This window comes from Phyllosticta citribraziliensis, assembly GCF_038025025.1.
Source record: "Phyllosticta citribraziliensis strain CPC 17464 chromosome Unknown J3D65scaffold_5, whole genome shotgun sequence".
NCBI classification, from domain to species: Eukaryota; Fungi; Ascomycota; class Dothideomycetes; order Botryosphaeriales; family Phyllostictaceae; genus Phyllosticta; species Phyllosticta citribraziliensis.
This window is the reverse complement of record NW_027117342.1, coordinates 1,671,948-1,691,977: the sequence shown is the minus strand read 5'-3', so window position 1 is coordinate 1,691,977 and position 20,030 is coordinate 1,671,948. Positions and strand designations below refer to the sequence as shown.

Sequence of the window (20,030 nt, the reverse complement as noted above, 5' to 3'; positions counted from 1 at the left end):
ACCCCGCAAGTGGGGCGGCGCCTTAGTATCATAAGGGTCTTGTAAATCCACAGAACCTTTCACATTGTGGCTGTGTCTCAAGTTTTTCTCAATGCGTGTCGACTCGCAACAGCCACAGTATTCAAGAACATGATTCGAGATCCATCTTCGCACAGGCTGGGCAACTTTCATGGTAACTACAAGACTTAGGTGCGGCTGCCTCGATCCGAGTTCTGTTTCTTTATTGGAAACTGTCCATTCATACGCCACGGTCAACCCAGTCCAGACGAACGTGGTAGTCCCATGGACCTGGTTCAATTTAGAGCGCACGTTAGCGGCCGGGAGCACCCACTTTTAGTCCGCAATTCCTTTCCATGCATCACATGCGCCTATTCATTGCACATTCTCCTGATAATCAGACAGATGGTAACAAAACCATTGAAACTAAAGCAATTGATCTACCAACGGCTTCATGCACCGACGCTACGGACGACGACTCTACAAGAACACATCACATCCGGCCGTAACCGTCTGCAGCCACTCCGCAAAAATCGTTCTTATTCTCGACCGAACCCGAACCGCAACTCCTCGGATAGTTTGCGAATACGAGCGCATTCGAGATGGGCCACAACGGTTTCGTCCTATACGATGTTCTTGGCCTTTATCCGACCTTGTCATTCAACTGCGGTTTGTTGAGCTGTTGCTGGGCGTAATGATTCTTGCAATCCGACGTCTGCCTCGGAACCCATAGTTTCGTTCCCGGAAATGCTGTCATCCGGAAGAAATAGGCCGTTGGTGAGCAACGTCATCTACACACGGGAAGAAAACAATCCACAGCCGCGCCCCGATGAGCTTCGGTCTCCAGGCAAACAGGCTAGCCTGACTTGAGCACGGCATGAGTTTTAGATTTAAGAGGTGCTTCCCTCCTTGATAAACTAAACTTCCTAGTCCCGGATCCTCGAATCAGATTTCGTTTTCAAAAGCAGCTTGTTGCAACACTGCATTTTCGGCCAGATATGGCAGACCACCAACAGGACCGTCAGGCCACTCCGGTAGACATCGAACAACAAAATCATGATGCGGAATCTTCTCCATGTCAGGAGACAAGCAGTTCAGATCCAGCTTCGAATCCACTCAAAGCGCCAGACACTTCAAACCCCACCGATGTCCCGTCAAGCGATGGAAGCTCATCGTCCGCCACTGTAACCAGTACCAATGAGGAGGAGCAGCGTTTGGTAACCATCCCGGACGAACCACATGTCCTGCCTGCCATCTCTGAAAATGAGCACAAAGAAGAGCTTCCAACCTACCAATCCACAGTAGACTCGAGCCCGTTGTCAGCGCAGGCGGACATAAGAGACTGGAAAGAAAGTGGTGCTTCACCTCCGTCGACGGGAACGACATCGACGCCATCAGAAAGACACGGGGACCTGGCCATATCGCAGTCAGATCCGCAAGCCCAGGCGCAAAATGGATCTGCGGAACGCGCTGGAGGGAATGTCAGTCCAGAATCTCAAACAGCAACTAGACGAGAGCAAGAACGCAGCGCAGTTCCCAACCACGATGGCTGGCAATCTGCAAGAAGCCAACAGAGCGTGCACACTGAGCCGTCCACGTCAACATTCAACGAAAAGTCGAATAAGGACCTGGAATCAGGAACCATCGAGCTCGGCGAGGAAGAGGGAAAGACCGAACACCAAGACCCCTTTGTCGTGGATTGGGAGCCAAATGACCCAGAGAAACCGCTGAACTGGCGGGACAGAGATAAGTGGAGCATCATTGGCATGATATCGTTCATGACGTTCTTAACGTAAGTTGTACAACACAACAAAAGAAGTTCCGAAACATTCAACGCATGCTAAACCTCGTCATCTCACAGGCCTCTCGCATCATCCATGTTCGCGCCGGGCGTCCCCGACGTGATGAAAGAGTTTGGAACCACTTCTAATACGATGGCAACTTTTGTCGTATCCGTCTTCGTGCTGGGATTCGCGTGTGGGCCATTGGTTGTGGGCCCACTGAGCGAAATGTACGGCCGCAACCCCGTGTACCACGCGACCAACGTGGGCTTCACCGTTTTCAACATCCTTTGCGCGCGTGCCGACAGCATGGGCGCCCTTGTCGCGTACCGCTTCTTTGCCGGCGTCACGGGCGTCGGGTCAGTGACCAACGGCGGCGGCTCCATCTCCGACATGATGCCTCCCGAACGACGCGGCGCTGCCATGGCCATTTGGGCCATGGGACCGTTGATTGGGCCAACCGTTGGTCCTATTGCCGGTGGCTTTTTGATCGAGGACAAGGGCTGGCGCTGGGTGTTTTGGATCATCTCTATCATTGTACGTTACCCCCTGATGCACCTACCCCTCTCCATGTCACCAGCGCTTCTAACAACCTCAAAGTCCGGCTTCGCCACATTCGCAGCTTACTTTGTCCTCCGCGAAACGTACCCGCCACTGCTCCTCGAACGCCGAGCTGCGCGCCTTCGCAAGACAACTGCGGACCCCCGGCACCGCTCGGCGCTGTCGACAGGTCAAACGACCAAGCAGCTCTGGCGCAGCACAGTCATCCGGCCAACACGCATGGCAATATTCTCGCCCGTGCTCGCCTTCATGTGCGTCTACACCGCACTCGCGTACGGTATCCTCTACATCCTCTTCACGACGTACACGTTCGTATTCGAAGGCCAGTACGGCTTCAGCACGTCGTCGGCGGGGCTTTCGTACCTGGGCAGCGGCATCGGGTCGTTGCTTGGGCTGGCGGCCGTGGGCAAGGCGTCGGACGGCATCCTGCGACGCAAGATGGCAGCCGGCATCGCCATCCGCCCCGAGGACCGCCTCGACTTGCGCATCACCGTCCCCGCTAGCTTGCTGCTGCCCGCCGGCCTGTTCATATACGGCTGGAGCGCCGAGAAGCAGGTCCATTGGATCGTCCCCATGCTCGGCACTGCTGTCGCCAGCATGGGCATGATTGTCGTCTTCATTTGTATTCAGACGTACCTTGTCGACGCCTTTACGCGCTACGCCGCGAGCGCAAATGCGGCGAATACGGTCCTCAGGTGCATCTTGGGTGCGTTACTGCCGCTCTGCGGCCTCGATATGTACGACGCTATGGGATTGGGTTGGGGAAATACTCTGCTGGGATTCCTGGCGCTCGCCCTAGCACCCGTTCTTTGGTGGTTCTACGGCTGGGGCGAGAGGGTGCGGACAGACAGGCGGTTCCAAAAGGAGTGGTAGGAGGAGATGCCGAAAGAAAGGATATGGGTGGCAGAGTAAGACTTGATGACCGTCTCACGAACGTGCTACAAATTAAGATTAGACATTTTCTACCATTAGCTTATAATTTGGTTAGTAATCGCACATTGGCCGGCACTCCTCAGCTATGCATTGATAGTGATATACTATTCGGCTCCAGGGGGGAGGCTGGCGACTGTGCTGACTCGTTAAGATGATGATTGTGAAAAAAGGACCTGCCACTGGGAAACTGACTGCCAAAAGATGCTGCACTTTGCTTGGATAAAAGACCGCAATGATTAACAGATACTTGTGAATTAAGAGAATAAGTTGTTCCTTTACTAGAGGACAGCGGAGACGAACAGTTGATTGAAAGAGACAGCAAAGGCAGGAGAAGTACATATATCACCTTGGAAAGATGACGCTCGAAGGGGCAATGGCCAATATGTCACCCCGGTCAGTTACACACTTTTCCAATGTCCCAATCCGGCAAGGACGAAGAGGGTCATGTGATTCGCGTGGCAACCTGCCGTGACGACGGCCTTCCGTCCTCAAACGGACTGCATATGCATAACCTTCACATCATTGCTTCTTCTCTCGATCCACATCCATCGACCCTCTTTGACAAAAGAGTTCCTCTCCCCTTCAACGTGCGACTCCAAGGAGAAGCTAGGATGCCGAAATGGCGCCTCCGTCAGCCTCCCCACTCTTGAGCCTTCCGCGCGAGCTACGGGACATCATCTACACAAACGTCTTCAGCGACCCAGTTGGACTCCGCTACGAATATGGGACGGGACGTCTGATCCCCGCCAGCATCAGCTGCTCCACGCCATCGGGCCCTCCATCGCCGGGGTCCTTCTCACCGCAAGAGAGCAGCAACCATGACCAAGAGGCCCCCGCAGCAGCAGAGCAAGACCAAGACTTCTGGGCCATCCGACGCGTGAATCGGCAGCTGCGCAACGAAACAGCGTTCCTGCCGCTTTCTAGCAACGCCGTCATCTTCGACAACCTGCACCTCAGCACGCGCGGGCGCATCCCGCGGCCCAACTACCGCAAGTACTTCAACCGCTGGGACACGGAGTTCAGCGAGGAGCCCGCCAGCCCGCGCGACGACATGGTGGCCAAGCCCATCGCTGCGCGCGTGCGCAGCTTCCTGTCGCGCACGAGTCCGGCGCAGCGCGCCCGTTTGCGCCGTATCGCTGTCATTGAGCTGCGGCCGCTGGGTCACGTTGGCGCGCTGTACGATGTGCTCGATGAGTTTGGCGTCGGTTTGGGCAGTGGTGGTGGCAGCAGCGGCGTCGAGCTCAGCCTTGTCATGGTGCCCAGCGTCATTGGCACGTTTGAGTTTGAGCGGCACTTTGTGGCGCAGATGCGGCGTTGCCTCGCGGCAAAGTGGTTTATGCAGTCGAGGCACCGCGTGCGTTTTGAGCTTGACGAGGGCTTTGACGGGCTCGAGGACTGGATTCGCTGCGAATTTCCGACGCAGGTCAGTGGCGTTTTGCAAAGGTTTCTTGTGGCCCAGGTGCGTGTGTTGAGATTGTTGGCTGGGTGCTTGGATGGCAAAGAGGTGGATGAAGGAGAGCTGGCTGCAATTGAGGCGGCAGATGGTCCCTAGAAAGAGTTGGCAGAATTCGCGTGATTGAAGAGCCATTGCGCTGGATTTCACATGACAGGGACATCTTGCACGGCATGATGGACAATGAGTTTTGTTGGTGATGGTCATCATATACACAAGAGAAAAGACGGCTAATAGAGGGAACAGTCTGTTACTACTAGAAAGCAAACAGAAGGCAAAGAATCTTTCAAACGGTCGAGAACAGAAAAAACGTTCGAGCTTGTTCCAGTCAGAAATATGTAGGAGCCTACGACTGAATTGCTAGTGCAAGATAAACGGCACAACTAGTCGCTTTGGGCGTGGTCGAGAATCAGACGGAATCAAGACAGGCGGACCGCGAAAACAAGAACCTGTAGCAAACAACGAATCAACGAGCTCCCAAATAAGCGAAGAACAATTGAGGCCGCAATGAGGAATGCAGTGCGAACCGTGCTACGAGGTGTTGGTTCTCGATCATACGTTCGTATTGCCACTGCTGACAACAGGCGACGCGTGATTGGCTGCCATGGTCGAAGGATAGAGCATCAGATATCCAGACAAGAAGGTTAAAAGGGTCCTCCCACGCTGTCGGGCACCAGGGTCAAACCATCTCTCCTAAAAACAACCTTCTTCCGTTGCCGACCTATTTTCAGACCATCTGCTCATCCGCCAACCTCTGAGACTCGACAAGTCATTCCACATCAACGCCATGTCTGCTGCTCCAGTCAACGCTATTCCGGCCACCTGCTGCAAGCGCGACGGCTCTGGATGTGTCTGCGCCCAAGAAGCCACCTGCTCATGCGGCAAGCAAAAGGCTCTTCACTGCACTTGCGAGAAGGCTTCGATTGAGAATAGCGTCTCTGGCGCCACCTGCTCTTGCGGTACGTTTAAGATGCGGCCTCTTCGGGAATCATGTCACGTGCCTCGTACATGGTCCTCTCTCTCCCCCTGCGACTCTCCTCGGAATTCTTGCGACATGCCCAAGACGGTTCAACTGACAGTCCGTAGGCCAGCGCGCTGCAGGCGCTTGCACATGCAACCGTGCCGGCGAGGAGAACACCATCTCAGGCGACAAGTGCGCGTGCGGCAAGCGCGCAAGCAGTAAGTTGCACCCAGCGACGGTGGATAGAGCGGCTCTGATTGACGTTTTCGCAGACTCGTGTACTTGTTCGGGCACCGAGGCGGGCAAGAGACCTGACCTGGAGACGGACTTTACGACGCGCAAGTAATGGCTCGTAGGGCTGGGGACAGGGAGCTTGGCATGGCTCAGTGGTGTTGATGGCGTTGCGGGCTACGGAACAGGTTTCACGGGGACGGGCGGCGGGAACTGGTGCTTTGATGATTGCTTTTGACAGGTTCTCGTGGCGGAGCAGAGGGGGGGCTGCTGGTAATGACATTGAGTTTCTGAACATGTCCATCGCGTAGCTGGATTGATGTGATTGATGCTTGCGACGTCAAGGTGTGCAGAAGATCGTCGACGCCCATCCTCATGTCGATCACCCCTCGCCCCTCGTTCGGCAATACCTAGCTTCCGTTAGCTGGACACTGCAGTACATTGCCTTTCCCCCATACGAGAAACAACCACATACATCGCGTCCATCACGTCCGCTGCCCACTGCCAGGCCCTGCGCCCAGACGTTGCGCCTCCCACCTCACCTCACCTCACCTCACCAACCCCAGGCACTCCCCAGCTGCACGAGCGCGAGCGCGCCCCATCCATCCCGCCCAGCGACAGCGACAATCCCGACGCATCCTCCGCTCCACCCCCTAACATTCCACACTCCCTCTGTACAATCTCGCCGACCCAACCAAATCCTCACTACACCCGAGCTGCCCAACCTCTGACCAACTGGCGGACGCCCGCCGTCGGCGAGGCCAAGAAGCACTCGACACCACCACCGTCGACCCTCGCGACCATGGCCTCCAACTCGGGCAGCGGCGGCCTGTTCAGCCGCGGGAACTCGGGCCCACAGAACTCGATGCGCGGCCTCGTGTCCTTCATTGCAGACCTGCGCAACGCGCGCGCCCGCGAGCTCGAGGAGAAGCGCATCAACAAGGAGCTGGCCAACATTCGCCAAAAGTTCAAGGAGGGCGGCCTCAACGGCTACTCCAAGAAGAAATACGTCTGCAAGCTGCTCTACATTTACATTCTTGGCTGGAACGTCGACTTCGGCCACTTGGAGGCCGTCAATCTCATCTCGGCCAACAAGTACTCGGAGAAGCAGATTGGATACCTGGCCGTCACCCTCTTTTTGCACGAAGAGCACGAGCTCTTGCACCTCGTTGTCAACAGCATTCGCAAGGACCTTTTGGATCACAACGAGCTGAACAACTGTCTGGCGCTACACGCTATTGCCAATGTCGGCGGCAAGGAAATGGGCGAAGCCCTGAGCGCCGACGTCCACCGGCTACTGATCTCGCCAACCTCGAAATCCTTCGTCAAGAAAAAGGCAGCTTTGACGCTGCTGCGTCTGTACCGGAAATACCCTGGAATAGTACAACAGGAGTGGGCAGAGCGGATAATAGCGTTAATGGATGACCCGGACATGGGAGTGGCGCTTTCGGTCACGTCGTTGGTCATGGCATTGGTGCAGGACAGTCCCCAGTCGTACAGGGGCAGCTACAGCAAGGCCGCCAATCGCCTCAAGAAGATTGTCGTGGACAGCGAGTGTACAGTGGACTACCTCTACTACAAGGTGCCCTGCCCCTGGATCCAGGTCAAGCTCCTTAGGCTACTTCAGTACTATCCGCCTTCGGAAGACACCCACATCCGGAACCTGATTCGCGACTCGGTGCAGCGCATCCTGGACTCGGCCATGGAAATGCCCAAGAACGTGCAACAGAACAATGCGCAGAATGCTGTCCTCTTCGAAGCCATCAACTTGGTGATTCACTTGGACACGGAGCACGATCTCATGGTGCAAATATCGTCCCGGTTGGGCAAATTCATCCAGTCTCGCGAGACAAACGTCAGATATCTCGGTCTGGAAGCGATGACGCACCTAGCGGCGCGAGCAGAGACCTTGGACCCCATAAAGAAACACCAAAGCATCATCATCGGCTCATTAAGGGACAGAGATATCAGCGTGCGTCGGCAGGGTCTGGATCTTTTGTACAGCATGTGCGACTCGACTAATGCCCAACCGATTGTTTCGGAGCTCCTCAAGTATCTGCAGACCGCGGATTTTGCGATAAGGGAGGAAATGGTCCTGAAGATTGCAATCCTTACAGAGAAATACGCGACAGACGTGCAGTGGTACGTCGACATCTCGTTGAAGCTGATTGCCATGGCCGGCGACCATGTCAGCGACGAAGTTTGGCAACGCGTCATCCAGATTGTCACGAACAACGAGGAGCTCCAAGTCTACGCGGCGCAAAACATTTTGCAGTACATCAAGATGGAACACTGTCACGAAACGCTTGTCAAAATTGGCGGATACCTGCTCGGCGAATTCGGCCACTTGATCGCGGACAACAAGGGTTGCAGCCCAATCGAGCAATTCATGGCAATGCGGTCGAAGATGCTGGGTTGCTCGTCAAGCACGCGGGCCATAATTCTTTCGTCCTTCATCAAGTTCGTCAATCTGTTCCCGGAGATCAAACCGCAACTGCTCCAAGTCTTTCAGGACTTTAGTTACACGCTTGATCCGGAATTGCAGCAAAGAGCATGCGAATATCATGCCTTGGCCACTCTCCCCACAGACGAGCTTTTGAGGACAGTTTGCGATGAGATGCCACCGTTCCCCCAACGTGCGTCCGCTTTGCTATCCCGACTCCACCAGAAACACGCTGGTTCAAGCGACAAGAGGACTTGGGTAGTCGGCGGCCGGGATGCAAATGCGGATCCTAAGGAGTTCAACCTCGTTCAAAACACTGGACTCAAGCGCTCCTTTACCAATGCGCCGTCAAACAGTGGCACCGCCGCCGCCGCCGCTGCCGCCAACGGTACAAATGGCGTTTCCAACGGAACAAGTGATCTTGCTGGCTTGGATCTCATCAATGTGGACAGTGGCAAAGGCGCCAACCTTGCCAGCGCCGCTCACCTGAGTCCTGACTGGGAAGTTGGCTACAATCGCCTCTTGTTGCGCTCTGAAGGCGTGTTGTACGAAGACGCGCAAATTCAAGTTGGTCTGCGGTCTGAGTACCGCGGAGAGCTGGGATGCATCATTCTCTACTTTACCAACAAGTCCTCCTCGCTCATGGGCTCTTTCACTACAACTCTCGACAACCGCTCCGCCGAATCTCTCAAGACCGACGTCAAGTCCCTGCCCGAGACTAACATCCAACCCGAGGCACAGTCTCAGCAAATGATCATGTTTGAGGCCAAGAGCGTCTTTAGCGAACCCCCAACAATTCGCATTTCGTACTTGGCTGGATCGTTGCAAGCTCTCACATTGCAGCTCCCGGTCACGCTGCACAAGTACATGGAGGGTGCCGAGCTGTCCGCCGACGACTTCTTCAAGCGCTGGAAGCAGATTGGTGGCGCCCCGCGCGAGGCTCAAAAGATTTTTGGTCTCGTCTCGAAGAATCGCGTGGCCAGCCCTTCGCTGACGCGCAAGGTCGTCGAGGGCTTCAAGTGGGGTGTCATGGACGGCGTTGACCCCAACTCGCGCAACATGGTGGGTGCGAGCGTATTGCACACGCAGGACGGAGGACGTTTTGGATGCTTGTTGCGTTTGGAGCCCAACTACGATACCATGGTAAGTTTTTTTTTGTCTCCTCCAGCACGAATGTGGTAGGCTCACGCACCCAATTAGATGTTCCGCCTCACCATCCGCGCAACCGACGAAGCCGTGCCCCCCGTGCTGCTCAAGCTCATGGTCGACCGCCTGTCGCAGGGCGAGTCTGTTCATAGCGGCGGCCTCTAGTATGGGCCTCTTTTGGCTTGCGGGCCTTGAAACTCCCTCTTCTTACCACAACTACACCTTTTCGAGGCGCCCGCTCCCCCTTTTCTTCGTCTCTTCTACTTTCTTCCTTCTTCTTCGGGCGTCACTTGTACGTTTTTGGGACATCTCTCGCCTTCTTCTCTCTTGTTCGACTGGCGTGCTACCGTCGTTGTGTTGGTCTGATGTTCCTCGTTGCTGCATCGTTGGGCGAGTTGGGTTGTTGGTCGGTTGTTACGCACGGTGCGTGCGCGCGCGCGAGCGGTCGTTGCCGGTGCGTGTCTTGGTTTTTCATTTGGGAGCTGGACGAAGAAGTTCCACGTCGTGGCGGTTGAGATGAGGACAAGTAATGTCAATCAGTGACCTCCCGGATCATTGCAGCTCATTTACACAAGTGTCTAAATGATGGGAAGGACAGATGGTCGTTTGGACTAGCGGGCGGGTTCGCGGGTAGGTGTAGACAGGCAGGCAGGCAGGCAGGCAGGCAGGCAGATACGGAAGGACGCGTCATCGCTTGTTCTTCTCATTTATTTATTGTTTATTGTCATCCACCTTGCTTCTGACATGTCTACCTATCTGCCTTGTCTACAATGACCGCAGGTTCGTCGTCTGCCTTTGTGCCCCAGCGAAGCAGATACAAATGCACCATTTTAAGTTTCCAACTCATGCAATCGATCAGAAGGACTCTTTGCGCCGTACTTCTTCTCTACTCCACCCACGCGGCCATCCCCATCACGACAGGCGGCGGCAACACAACGCACAACAGCATCATCACCACATTCACTACCTCCCTTACCCACCCCATGCCTCCCCAGACCCCCTCCCCTGTCAGCAAAGCCCTCTCTAAGCCCCCATCTCCACCCTCAACACCGGATACGCTACCGCAGCTACCCCACGACCTCACCCGAGCTAAATTACCGCCGAAACCGGGTTCTCGACCGCCCGCCACAAGAGCGCCTTTGCCTATTCAAGCAAGGCCGCATCGACGGACCGCGCGTTCGCCGTCTGGCATTGCAGTGTGCTCCTGCTCCTGGTTGCGCTTCATGATGCAGGTACACCCGCCCGCGCGCATGGATGGGTGCCCGGACCGGACGTGCCCCTTTCTGTCGTTTCTCTTCCCCTGTGGACGGGCTGTTGCGCTTGGTTCGGGATGTTTGGGGAGGCTGGCTGGCATCGAGGGTGGCCGCTGTCGTCAGATGTGGCCAGGTCCCAGATGGTTGAACGGGGGGCGAGGACTGGTTGGACAGTGGGCAGCGACAAATGGAGGGCGGATCAGGGGGGAAGAGTAGAATCGTGCGGATGAAGAGAACCCAGTGGCGAGGATAGCTTGGGCAAGGAGGTGGCGAGAGCAGGTGGCTGTTGGATGTTGGTGCGCAGCAAAGCACCAGATAATAGGGGAGGGTGATGGGTTGTAGTCTATGATTTCTAAACGAACAAAAGTAAATGACGCCGAGACAGCCGTTAAACACCAAAAAAAAGTAATGAACAATTCCCAAAGCAAAAGAAATACCGGATTCAGAAAGATCTCAGTCGAAGAAGGTTGCTACCCTAAGACAACTGCCACGCATTAGGATCAGCCAAGTACGCGGTCTTGAGCGTGTCGTTGCGGCCAAAATCCGCCTTGTCCGTTCCAAAAGTGCTGGCAGTAAAGGCGAGCGAGTTGTAAATGGTGTAGTGGTTCGAGACGTCTTGGTTGGGCCAGTGAGGGTAGTCGTAGTAGCCCGTGTTGGTGGCATATGTCGTGTTCCAGGGGAGCATGTAAAAGGCGCACTGCAGACCGACGGGGATGTCGTTCTTGGCCAGGACGTAGGCCGTGAAGAAGTTGCAGGGGCGGTACGTCTGGGTGCCATCAGCGTTGGTGTCGGGGTGCGCTGCGTTGGTGGCCGTCTGCTGGGAGCAAATGCTGGCGCAGACGCGGGGGTCGTATGGCTGTTGCAACGACCTCATGCCCATGTACGTGTACAGCTTGGACCTGCCGAGGGCGTCCTTGTCTTGGAAGACGGCCGGCGGCCAGAAGAGCGCATCAATGCTGGCGTTGCCGAGTTCGACGGGCGGGTAGAAGCCGGGGATGTTGTTGTAGATGTCCGGGTGCTTGACGCCAATCTTGTTGTAGCCGTTGGAGGCGGTGATGGCGACTTGGAAGTTGTCCCTCCACTGGCCGGTGTTGGTGGCCAGGGTACCGTTGACATGGAAGCCGTACAGAGTGCAGCCGATGAAAGTGATGGACGGAGGGTTCTTGTCCGGGAGAGAGCAGGTGGTGTTCGCACCGGGGTCACGCTCGTAGTAGACGTCGAAACCCATGCAGAGAGGCTCGTTGTTACAGTAGTCGGCGCACTTTGCAGTGTCGTACGAGTCCAAGCTCTTCACTGTGAGATAACCCATCATCTGCAGAGAGCCTGGGAGATTGGAGAACGCCTGGACATAGCCAGTTGGCGTAGGCGCATCCGTAGCAGCTGCAGTGAGAATGGGATCTTTCACCCAGTCACTGATGACAGTACTCGCAACAACTGGCCCCTTTCTGTTCGGTGTCAGTGGTACTCAATGCTAGGCCTGCGAAAAACTTACCCAGTGTATTGTGCGCAAGACGTCGTTGTTGCGGCAGCTGAGGAGGCATCACGCTCTTCAATGTCACGCTTGGCAGCAGCTGATTTGGCATTGCCGGGAATGGTCGTCGGGGCGAGCGAAACATTCGGGCTGTTTGCAACAGTGATGCTCGAAGTGGCCTTGGAGACGGCCGAAGGCAGGTTGTAGGCAGAGGTCGCAGGAGGCTGCGTCGTCGCCACGACACCGACATTAGTCGGTCCCAGTGCCGCAGCGGGAAGCGTAGCAATGACGGATTCCGCAGCGGCAGCAACAGATTTAAACTCAATCTTTTGCCTCTTTTCCAGAGGGCTGGAAGTAGCCAGGCCAAAGGCCAGCGAGAGAAGTAGAGTAGAACGCATGATGAAACGATGCCAAAGAGGAACTGCGAACTAACGCGCCAAAGAAGATTGGAGTTGTTGCTGATGAGGAGGATTTTTCTGGTGGATTCCCATCGCTTCTTATAGTATTGACAGCACGCCACACGGTGTATACAAAACTAGAGATTGAGGAGCCGGAAGCCTCGAAGTCGGCTCATGTCGATGTGCCCGGAACTGAGGACCCACAGCGAATGGTCAAAGGATGAGAGGCGGTGTGCGTGACCGGCCATTCACACAATGGACCAAGGGACAGCGAAATTACCATGTCAAAGGGCACTGGGGTTGAGGGCGTTTTGGCGTCGACCCATTCAGGAGGGAGAGCGCGGAAGAGCAGCATTAAGCGAGCCTTGCTCTGCCTGGAATGGCAAGTCTTGGAATAGCCAGAAGCCCCATTGCCTTTTTCGGTAAGCAGCAGCTCTCCGTCGAAAGCCGCAACCAGTCGCTCTGTTTACGCCCCACCGGCTCCAGCCGAGTCTTCGTATCTCCCCAGCGCCATGCCTCACACCAGTCTGCCACTTTTTATCTGCATCGACGGACACCTTTGCGGCCCGGGGCTTCGTATCGATTGGCCTCAGCAAGGGGCTCTCCTTTGTCACTGCGTTGCGCTTGCGGCAGTCCTTGCCAATTGGACCAGACGGGCGCTCCGTGACTCTGTTCGCGTCTCCGGCTCTGTGATTCGTCAATCGGCCAAAAAAGACCAGCGTCTACCGGCCGTTAGCTGACCTTTTTTTTGGCATGGAGCGTTTCCAAATACTCGGTTGACGTTGCGTGACTGACGCCATGAAAGAAGTGTCAACATCCGTCGATTTCCTTGATGTTTGTTTTTCTCCAGCCTTGGAGGGGCTCGAGTTCAGCCAGCCCGACCTGAGCTCCGCCCGTACGAGAGCTTCCCCTCATCTCACTTCCACGTGGAGAGCCAGAGCCAGCGCTCGGGAAATGTTGATCTAAAAAACGTGGCGGCTCTGCCGAAATTACTTCTTCCACAGGGTCAGCTCAGCGCGGCTGCCAAGCTGATAGTCTTTTGCCAAAGAGGTGCAAGACCTTTGGGCACATCTCAACTCCACGACACGTGTTGGCGATCCGTTTATCCACCGACCGGGTTTGCGACGCTTCGCCAGGGGAAAAAACTCGGCTTGTCCCGCCAGCCCCCTGGCCCAAATCCAGGGAGACGTGAAGCCATTCAGCGGTAGGCCGCGAAGCCTCTTAAGCAGAATCCGGTGTTTGGAAAGGCGATTTCCTGGGATGAACAACGCCAACGGGGAGGTCACTAATGCCGTTAATGTGGACTCACTGCCGTGTCCTTTCGGAAAGAGTTGCCCGAGGTTCATCAGCTCAAGGTGGAGGCTTAAAACCATCACGCCAGAGTGGGGAAGGGATGCTGTTTGCGTCGCACAATGAGATGCACGTAAGACGATAGAATGAGAAAGAAACAAAGAGGAAAGCGGGAGTTTGAAAAAGATTGAGGGGGAAGGACATGTGATGAATTAAGTTCAAGTCGAGGCGTTGCAACTCTTCCACCTTTGGCACTTGACAGGCCTGCCGTCTCCTTCAGAATAATGGATTCGTAATATTTTGGCCTCAGTTGGAGATTGTTTGGCTTTGCTTTGCAAGGCCTTCAAACTTGGCCTTAAGTTCATCATCCTCAGCATGCGGCGCCAGCAAATGTACCAATGTCGATGAGTTGCCCTTGTTTGCTTCGTTTTCTCCAGTGAGGGCACTCTCCAATTGGGCGAATGCCTCTTCATCTCTGAATGCATCAGCAATGATGCGGGCACCCTGTTGGTCAGCAGCCATCAGACCAAGACCGAACCATGCCTCTGCAGCCAAGACGGGAACCTGCTCCTGCTTGACCATCAAAAGCAGCGGTTTGACAATATCGCGATGCGAGAAGAGACGATCCCACAGCTCAGTCGTCTCCTGCTGCCGTCTTGCCCCTTCAGCCTCGCGAAGGCGCCGAGACATGACCACGAGCAGTCTGCCGACTTCAAATGCCGTCCTTGTAGCGCTGGTCGCCGCAAGAAGCTTCTCCATGGCTTCCTCGTGATGGACCAACTTGGCTGTGTTGTTGAACGAATGGTTTGTGAGACGCCGGAAGATGGCTGCAATCTCAAAGTCCAGTTCGGGCTGTTTTTGGGAGAGAAGCGCCGCGCACACTGGAATTGCATCTGCGTCGCTGACGGTCTCGACATTCTCCTTTGGTTGAGCGAGGTGTCTCAGGTACCCAGCGGCGAGGAAGAGAAGTGTTCTGTCTGACCGGGTTTTTAAGATGTTGATGGTTGGAATATGCCATTGCATCTCCTGGACCATCTTGATATTGGTCTCGTCAGAGATGGCAAGATTCCCAAGCAAAATGCAGGCGCATGTTTGGAGGATGGGGTGTCCTTCGGCCAGCCACTCTCCCTGCTCTGCAATAAGGCGACTTTCCAGACTGTACTTGCGGGGAAAATCATCTGAGGCGGTGATAGTAGCCAGGTTGTTCATGACAAGACCGGTTGCAATGCGAAGGTCTTCTTCGAAACTCTTGTGCTCTTCCTCAGACATGGAGTGTTTAAGCACGGCCAGCTGATCAGTCTTCTTCTTCAAGAGACTGATGATCTGTTCGAAACCATCCGAAAGGAGGAGCTTTTTCTGGATTGTCGGGTCTTGCAGATAGACGGATGCAGCGGCAATGATGCTCTTAAAATCTTCCCATTCCTCGCAGCTGGCGGTGTATCTGATAATGGCCTCGAGGCAGTCTTCGGAACCTTCGAGCCCGTCTTCTGGTAGCTCATTCGTAATCCAAGCCAACAACTCGCAGACTTGACTGACCATCGGATTATCGTCATCCAATAGCTTTGTCAGATCCCGGTCGAGTCTTAGGCCTGCGGCCTCCTTTTGTGCAGGTTCTATCATTGTGAGCATCGACAAGGGTGCGACTTTGGGAAATTAGCGACTTACGGTATCCCAAGCATGTGTTGTATAGCACGCTAAGGGCAACTGTCTGTAAAGTCTCCTTTCGAAGACAAGCAGCAATATTTTTCAGAAAAGGAAGCGTCACAGATCGGGATTCATCTCGGTCTGCAACGCCATTTCCAATAGCTCGGAGGAGCTGCGTCGATGACGTCGCCGGCAGCGCATCGGGGTCCAGGTTGTCGAGATAATAATGCAGCAAGCCCGATTTTTCGACTGGCTCTCGCCATTTTGCTGGAAACAGAGTCAGAGATGTATGCAGGGGTAGCGGAGCTGGATAAACGCTCACGATTCCGGCATGTGTTGGCGAGCAGCTCAAGCGCGTTGTCCCAAGCCGTTGGCTCTTCGCCCCGCAACTCTTCCAAGCGGACCGGTAGCGATCTGAGATCATTGATATCCTTTGGTTGCTCCGGATCTTCGAGATAAGAAACCAGGGCCTTCTTAAAGGAGAGGGGCTTGGCTCCTGAGGGCCACTCCATGTCGCACGTCCAAGTTTCGCTGGGTCAGAGGGTCACAACACCGTCGGGGATGGATTTGCAGTCCCAGATTGCAAAGCTCGAGATATCAGCGGTACGACAAGGTCTTCTGTGAGATTCTCGAAAGGAGGCTGCGAGCGATGCGCGGTCACGTGTATGATGCCACCTTGCTCAAAGGTCGTCGGTGGCTCCGCTCCGCCTCCGCAGGAGGGAGAAGAGAGGGAGCGAGCTCAGCAGCCAGGAAGCTCTCCCGCGCCATCGTCGTCGCCGCCAGACCTACCTTTTCTCGTCTCGACGCCAACCAACTGCAACCCATTCGCTCCTTGAACACGCACACGCCTCCGACCTTTGCGCTCTCTCCCTTCACCTCACGCATACCTTCGTCGCAACCATCAAAATGACGCGCGCTCAACAAACCATCTCCATTGGCCTGCTCCTGTCCTCCGTACGCGCAACATCCCTGCCGCAAGATTTGGCCGCGAACACGCTGTGCTAACTGGCCGTCGTCCGTGGCAGATCTACCTGGCCCTGTATCTCGGTCTCCTGCCGCTGTCGCCCAAGGTCCAGGAAGACGTAATTCCTGTGGTACGTTCAAGACAAGGCAGAGCATCACCATGTCAATACAAAACCCGAAGCCTACTCGACATCGCATCTCTATATCCCCTCTGTACAATGCGACGCTAACGCCGGATTCCTCACAGTTGCCCTTCTGGGCCCTCGTTTCCTTCGGCGCATACCTCCTCTTCAAGCTCGGCTGGGGCGTGTACACGTTCAACGACGTGCCCGAGGCACACGCCGAGCTGATGGCCGAGATCCAGCAGGCGAGGAAGGAGCTGCGGGCCAAGGGCGTCGATGTCGGAGAGGACTAGACGCTGGCTGGATTCGTCTTGAAACAATGAGAATACACCATGCACAACAACAATGGGCACAAAAAGGGCGAATGGACACGGATAGTAGCTGATCCAGCTGGCGTTTTCGGAGACGGGGACGGCATTTCTTGTTCCAACGGAAACCCGACCGTCCTACGGTCGACGGCTTTTCAGGCTTTGATAGAGGCAGCCATGTACTTCTACGGTCGGTCGAGAAGAATTGCGAGATCTTTTGCGGCGCGCGAGACGGACCGCCCGACGGGTATATCTGTCTATTTGATCTAATATACCTCTCTAGATGCGCCCCCAAGAAGCAAGAGCCGCTCTGCTCCAGATGACGCCGGCGCAAAACGCTGCAGAACCCCAAGGACAATATGTACTGGATGTACAAGTGACGCTGCACTTTCGGCTCATGGCGGTGGCGGCGACGAAGCCTCCTCTGCTGCGTGCATTTGTTTCAACTTTTTCTCCGTCTTCATAAACTCCCGAATGCCCACAGGAATGTCCTTGAACAAGTCGTCCTCCGTGACAGCCGCAGGAGCTTCGTCTCCTCCCAATTCTTCTGCGCTCCATAAAGCCTCGCTGCCCCCACCATCATCGTCCATCGACGTCGAACTGGCAGCAGCGTCAGCCAAGCGCCTGCGCTCTTTCTCTGCCGCCGCCACCTGCCTCTCCTTTTCCGGGTCCTTCTCGCCCGCCGCCTTCATCTCCTTCATGCGGCGCTTGGCCTCCCTGCTCGCCAGCGCCCACTCCTCCAGCTCGTCGCGATACACGTCCCACACGCAGTTGACGCAGCCGCTCATGCAGCAATTGTCGGGCTCCTCCGGCCGCGGCGGGATCTCGACACCCGCTACCTCGCGCGCCGCTGCCTTGCGCGCCGCCTTGCGCTCCGTTGGCCCCGCTAGCCGGCTGCCAAAGACGATCTGCGCCTTTGCTTGTGTCTCTTCTCTGGCCGAGGTTGTCGACGCGTTGGGTTGCGGCGCGGGTTCGGGTATTGTGGCGCCAGCGCTGGGGTCGCTCGAGCCCGTAGACGGGGAGGGGGAGGAAGGGGCAGTGGATGGTACTGGCCCTGAAGAGGTCTTGGATGAGGAGTTCTGATCCTGTTCTTCGGTACGCTTGGTCTCTGCTTTGGATTGTCTGGAGGCCGCGGCGTTGCTGTGTATTGGGTGTGACAGGATTTCGGCGTAGTAGCCGCGCAACGGCCAGGCTTGCTGGCCCGGTGGCGCTATGACAGATTTTTTGCTCTTCTTACGGCATTGTATTGCGACAGGAGACGCGCTTGCAGTCGGCAGCGTGTGATGGGAGAGGCGGATGTGTTGGAGGCAGTTTGCGCAGAGACGGACGTGGGCGCGCCGCAGCGCCATTGCGAGGACAGCAGTAGAGTTGGTGCGTCAAAATGGGCGGAAATTTGATCAGGATAGTCGGGTTATCGTGGTAGGCTCGTGGTTGTCATGCTCCCCAAGATTGGTTCGGTGGTGAAGCTCCATGGGCGGCGCCGAGGAAAAAGGAAGGGCCCCAGGCTATGAAGTCATCCCGCTTCCGCCCCAGCGGAACCTTGGGTTGCTCTCAGCCGAACGCCATCGGGACAGGGGTCTTGACGTTTCGCAAAACAAGCTCGCGCACGATCCTTGACACGTTTGAGCTGCCAAAACAATGTTGAAATTTCATCTAGCCGCTCTCTGCTATTTAGACGTAGAACAATCGAATGTAAGAATGAGATTGTGCACAGAAGGGGAAAAATTCGACTCCGGGAAGTCTTCTGGCCTACGATCTCAAGTATTCCTTGATAACATCTTCCCAAATCACAGCGCGCTTGTACCACGCCATCTGCGGCACATTGCCTTTAGACAAGCCTTCGATTGCCGTGGCAAGATCTTCTCCAGCTCCCTCTTCTTTAAGCTGCCTTAAAGGATATTGATACGTCTTGAATGAAAAGACAATGACGTCCTGGTTCTCCAGCAGCCGATGCAAGGTCTGCCTCTCACAGCGCATCTTGAAGCGATCCGGATCGAAGTCCTCCATCTTCAGCTTCACCGTCTTCTGGCCCTCGTACATGTGCATAGTGTCCATATTGAAAAAGGTGCCAGTCGTATTGATGCTCCAGTTGTGTCTTTTCACTACTCGGCCCACTGGCATTTTGGCGAAAAACCTGTCCATGCTCAATTCAAGTTTGGCAGCATATCCAGGTACATTGGGAATGTGGATTTCGGCCAGTTTGCAGTTCAACTTGGATGGTTGATCGAACGAGGGAGAGCAGCTCGAGTATGCCTCGAGGACGTACTTGTTGTCACGGTCTGGAGAGTGTCGTAGGAAGTAGAATTCCGTGTCGACGTTGCTCGACAAGATACGAAGGCTCTCTTCAATGTCTGAGGAGGGTTGAAGTGGGATATCTTCGTGTGTTGCGAGGTTGTGGAGGACTGTCTTGTCTCCGGAAATTTTGAACATGGTTGGAAATCGTTGCGGAAGATATGTACCCGTCAACCAGGTATAGTGCTCATTGATGGCCGGAGCGATGCAGCTGTTGGCCGCAATCACATTTTGCCCTTGCTCTTTGATCAACTTCCGTCGTAGGTTAAGCTGCTCCAAATACGTGTCGTCCATGGCGATCAAGTCGGAGAGGGGTATGTTCTCGATGGCTATGAAGACTTAGAACAAACTTCAATCCAGGGATCTATATACTCACCCATGGTCAAGTGGTATATTTGCTTGAAAGGACGCAGTTGCTGGGGCTTTGTTTCCCGCCAGTTGAACCCATTGATGGGAGCGATGTCGGAGAAGACACTGTTGGGGTCCTCGACGGTGAGCTTGTCGTCTCTCGAAGACTTGGTTGACTTTATGTTCTGGGGGTTGCGTAAACAAATGTTGGAAGGTTCTAGTCACGAACGACAGGACCCCTACCTTGGACTGCTTTTTGAGAGCCACGAACTTGTAAACCATTAGGATTGCTGCAGATAGTAGCAAGCAAACGGCCGAAAAGTTTGATATGTTGAGAATATCCATTATCTTGGACAGTGGATTGGAGATTCGAAAGAAGCAGGAAGTAAGTCGATGGGTTCAATATTCGACCTCGGGTTCGATCAAGAGACGTCC

At 55.1% G+C, this 20,030-nt stretch overlaps 10 protein-coding genes across 10 annotated transcripts; 6 read left to right on the top strand and 4 right to left on the bottom strand.

The window, feature by feature from the left end:
- Positions 1–1,622: 1,622 nt before the first annotated feature.
- J3D65DRAFT_552326 (major facilitator superfamily domain-containing protein) lies at positions 1,623–3,212 on the top strand (the record flags this gene model as incomplete). The annotated part of the gene is made up of 3 exons (XM_066797080.1): positions 1,623–1,789; positions 1,859–2,315; positions 2,379–3,212. Coding segments are annotated over 3 exons (1,458 nt in total), but the record flags the coding sequence as incomplete, so codon positions are not given.
- A 565-nt stretch (positions 3,213–3,777) lies between these two features.
- J3D65DRAFT_622559 (uncharacterized protein) lies at positions 3,778–5,230 on the top strand. The gene has a single exon (XM_066800084.1). The coding sequence runs from the start codon at positions 3,892–3,894 to the stop codon at positions 4,822–4,824; it is 933 nt and encodes a 310-aa protein (XP_066656296.1). The 5' UTR covers positions 3,778–3,891; the 3' UTR covers positions 4,825–5,230.
- A 169-nt stretch (positions 5,231–5,399) lies between these two features.
- On the top strand, positions 5,400–6,212 carry J3D65DRAFT_622557 (uncharacterized protein). Its single transcript, XM_066800083.1, has 3 exons — positions 5,400–5,684; positions 5,812–5,904; positions 5,959–6,212. Exons 1-3 carry the CDS (start codon positions 5,513–5,515, stop codon positions 6,030–6,032), a joined length of 339 nt encoding a protein of 112 aa, XP_066656295.1. The 5' UTR covers positions 5,400–5,512; the 3' UTR covers positions 6,033–6,212.
- Positions 6,213–6,470: 258 nt separating this feature from the next.
- J3D65DRAFT_336335 (adaptin N terminal region-domain-containing protein) lies at positions 6,471–9,974 on the top strand. Its single transcript, XM_066795452.1, has 2 exons — positions 6,471–9,503; positions 9,561–9,974. Exons 1-2 carry the CDS (start codon positions 6,720–6,722, stop codon positions 9,669–9,671), a joined length of 2,895 nt encoding a protein of 964 aa, XP_066656294.1. The 5' UTR covers positions 6,471–6,719; the 3' UTR covers positions 9,672–9,974.
- J3D65DRAFT_336188 (uncharacterized protein) lies at positions 9,920–11,105 on the top strand. Its single transcript, XM_066795449.1, has one exon. The coding sequence runs from the start codon at positions 10,277–10,279 to the stop codon at positions 10,973–10,975; it is 699 nt and encodes a 232-aa protein (XP_066656293.1). The 5' UTR covers positions 9,920–10,276; the 3' UTR covers positions 10,976–11,105.
- On the bottom strand, positions 11,105–12,817 carry J3D65DRAFT_336219 (uncharacterized protein). The gene is made up of 2 exons (XM_066795451.1): positions 12,252–12,817; positions 11,105–12,204 (listed from the first exon to the last, which is right to left on the bottom strand). Exons 1-2 carry the CDS (start codon positions 12,626–12,628, stop codon positions 11,235–11,237), a joined length of 1,347 nt encoding a protein of 448 aa, XP_066656292.1. The 5' UTR covers positions 12,629–12,817; the 3' UTR covers positions 11,105–11,234.
- A 1,295-nt stretch (positions 12,818–14,112) lies between these two features.
- J3D65DRAFT_336216 (uncharacterized protein) lies at positions 14,113–16,379 on the bottom strand. Its single transcript, XM_066795450.1, has 3 exons — positions 15,885–16,379; positions 15,584–15,829; positions 14,113–15,531 (listed from the first exon to the last, which is right to left on the bottom strand). Exons 1-3 carry the CDS (start codon positions 16,072–16,074, stop codon positions 14,225–14,227), a joined length of 1,743 nt encoding a protein of 580 aa, XP_066656291.1. The 5' UTR covers positions 16,075–16,379; the 3' UTR covers positions 14,113–14,224.
- J3D65DRAFT_622542 (dolichol-phosphate mannosyltransferase subunit 3) lies at positions 16,225–17,359 on the top strand. The gene is made up of 3 exons (XM_066800082.1): positions 16,225–16,516; positions 16,588–16,656; positions 16,773–17,359. Exons 1-3 carry the CDS (start codon positions 16,469–16,471, stop codon positions 16,938–16,940), a joined length of 285 nt encoding a protein of 94 aa, XP_066656290.1. The 5' UTR covers positions 16,225–16,468; the 3' UTR covers positions 16,941–17,359.
- Positions 17,176–18,426, bottom strand: J3D65DRAFT_622541 (oxidoreductase-like protein). Its single transcript, XM_066800081.1, has one exon. It carries the CDS (start codon positions 18,302–18,304, stop codon positions 17,351–17,353), a length of 954 nt encoding a protein of 317 aa, XP_066656289.1. The 5' UTR covers positions 18,305–18,426; the 3' UTR covers positions 17,176–17,350.
- A 278-nt stretch (positions 18,427–18,704) lies between these two features.
- On the bottom strand, positions 18,705–19,708 carry J3D65DRAFT_551516 (uncharacterized protein; the record flags this gene model as incomplete). The annotated part of the gene is made up of 2 exons (XM_066797041.1): positions 18,705–19,576; positions 19,624–19,708. Coding segments are annotated over 2 exons (957 nt in total), but the record flags the coding sequence as incomplete, so codon positions are not given.
- Between the last annotated feature and the right edge of the window lie 322 nt (positions 19,709–20,030).

Excerpts from the sequence above, each read along its gene's own strand:
- J3D65DRAFT_622559 (XM_066800084.1), top strand. The coding sequence starts at position 3,892 with ATGGCGCCTCCGTCAGCCTCCCCACTCTTGAGCCTTCCGCGCGAGCTA.
- J3D65DRAFT_622557 (XM_066800083.1), top strand. The coding sequence starts at position 5,513 with ATGTCTGCTGCTCCAGTCAACGCTATTCCGGCCACCTGCTGCAAGCGC. Across the intron at positions 5,685-5,811 it reads TGGCGCCACCTGCTCTTGCG|GCCAGCGCGCTGCAGGCGCT; the intron begins GTACGTTTAAGA and ends GACAGTCCGTAG. Across the intron at positions 5,905-5,958 it reads GTGCGGCAAGCGCGCAAGCA|ACTCGTGTACTTGTTCGGGC; the intron begins GTAAGTTGCACC and ends ACGTTTTCGCAG.
- J3D65DRAFT_336335 (XM_066795452.1), top strand. The coding sequence starts at position 6,720 with ATGGCCTCCAACTCGGGCAGCGGCGGCCTGTTCAGCCGCGGGAACTCG. Across the intron at positions 9,504-9,560 it reads AGCCCAACTACGATACCATG|ATGTTCCGCCTCACCATCCG; the intron begins GTAAGTTTTTTT and ends GCACCCAATTAG.
- J3D65DRAFT_336188 (XM_066795449.1), top strand. The coding sequence starts at position 10,277 with ATGACCGCAGGTTCGTCGTCTGCCTTTGTGCCCCAGCGAAGCAGATAC.
- J3D65DRAFT_336219 (XM_066795451.1), bottom strand. The coding sequence starts at position 12,628 with ATGCGTTCTACTCTACTTCTCTCGCTGGCCTTTGGCCTGGCTACTTCC. Across the intron at positions 12,205-12,251 it reads TCTTGCGCACAATACACTGG|AAAGGGGCCAGTTGTTGCGA; the intron begins GTAAGTTTTTCG and ends GACACCGAACAG.
- J3D65DRAFT_336216 (XM_066795450.1), bottom strand. The coding sequence starts at position 16,074 with ATGGAGTGGCCCTCAGGAGCCAAGCCCCTCTCCTTTAAGAAGGCCCTG. Across the intron at positions 15,830-15,884 it reads CGCCAACACATGCCGGAATC|CAAAATGGCGAGAGCCAGTC; the intron begins GTGAGCGTTTAT and ends CTCTGTTTCCAG. Across the intron at positions 15,532-15,583 it reads CAACACATGCTTGGGATACC|AACCTGCACAAAAGGAGGCC; the intron begins GTAAGTCGCTAA and ends TCACAATGATAG.
- J3D65DRAFT_622542 (XM_066800082.1), top strand. The coding sequence starts at position 16,469 with ATGACGCGCGCTCAACAAACCATCTCCATTGGCCTGCTCCTGTCCTCC. Across the intron at positions 16,517-16,587 it reads TTGGCCTGCTCCTGTCCTCC|ATCTACCTGGCCCTGTATCT; the intron begins GTACGCGCAACA and ends CGTCCGTGGCAG. Across the intron at positions 16,657-16,772 it reads AGGAAGACGTAATTCCTGTG|TTGCCCTTCTGGGCCCTCGT; the intron begins GTACGTTCAAGA and ends GATTCCTCACAG.
- J3D65DRAFT_622541 (XM_066800081.1), bottom strand. The coding sequence starts at position 18,304 with ATGGCGCTGCGGCGCGCCCACGTCCGTCTCTGCGCAAACTGCCTCCAA.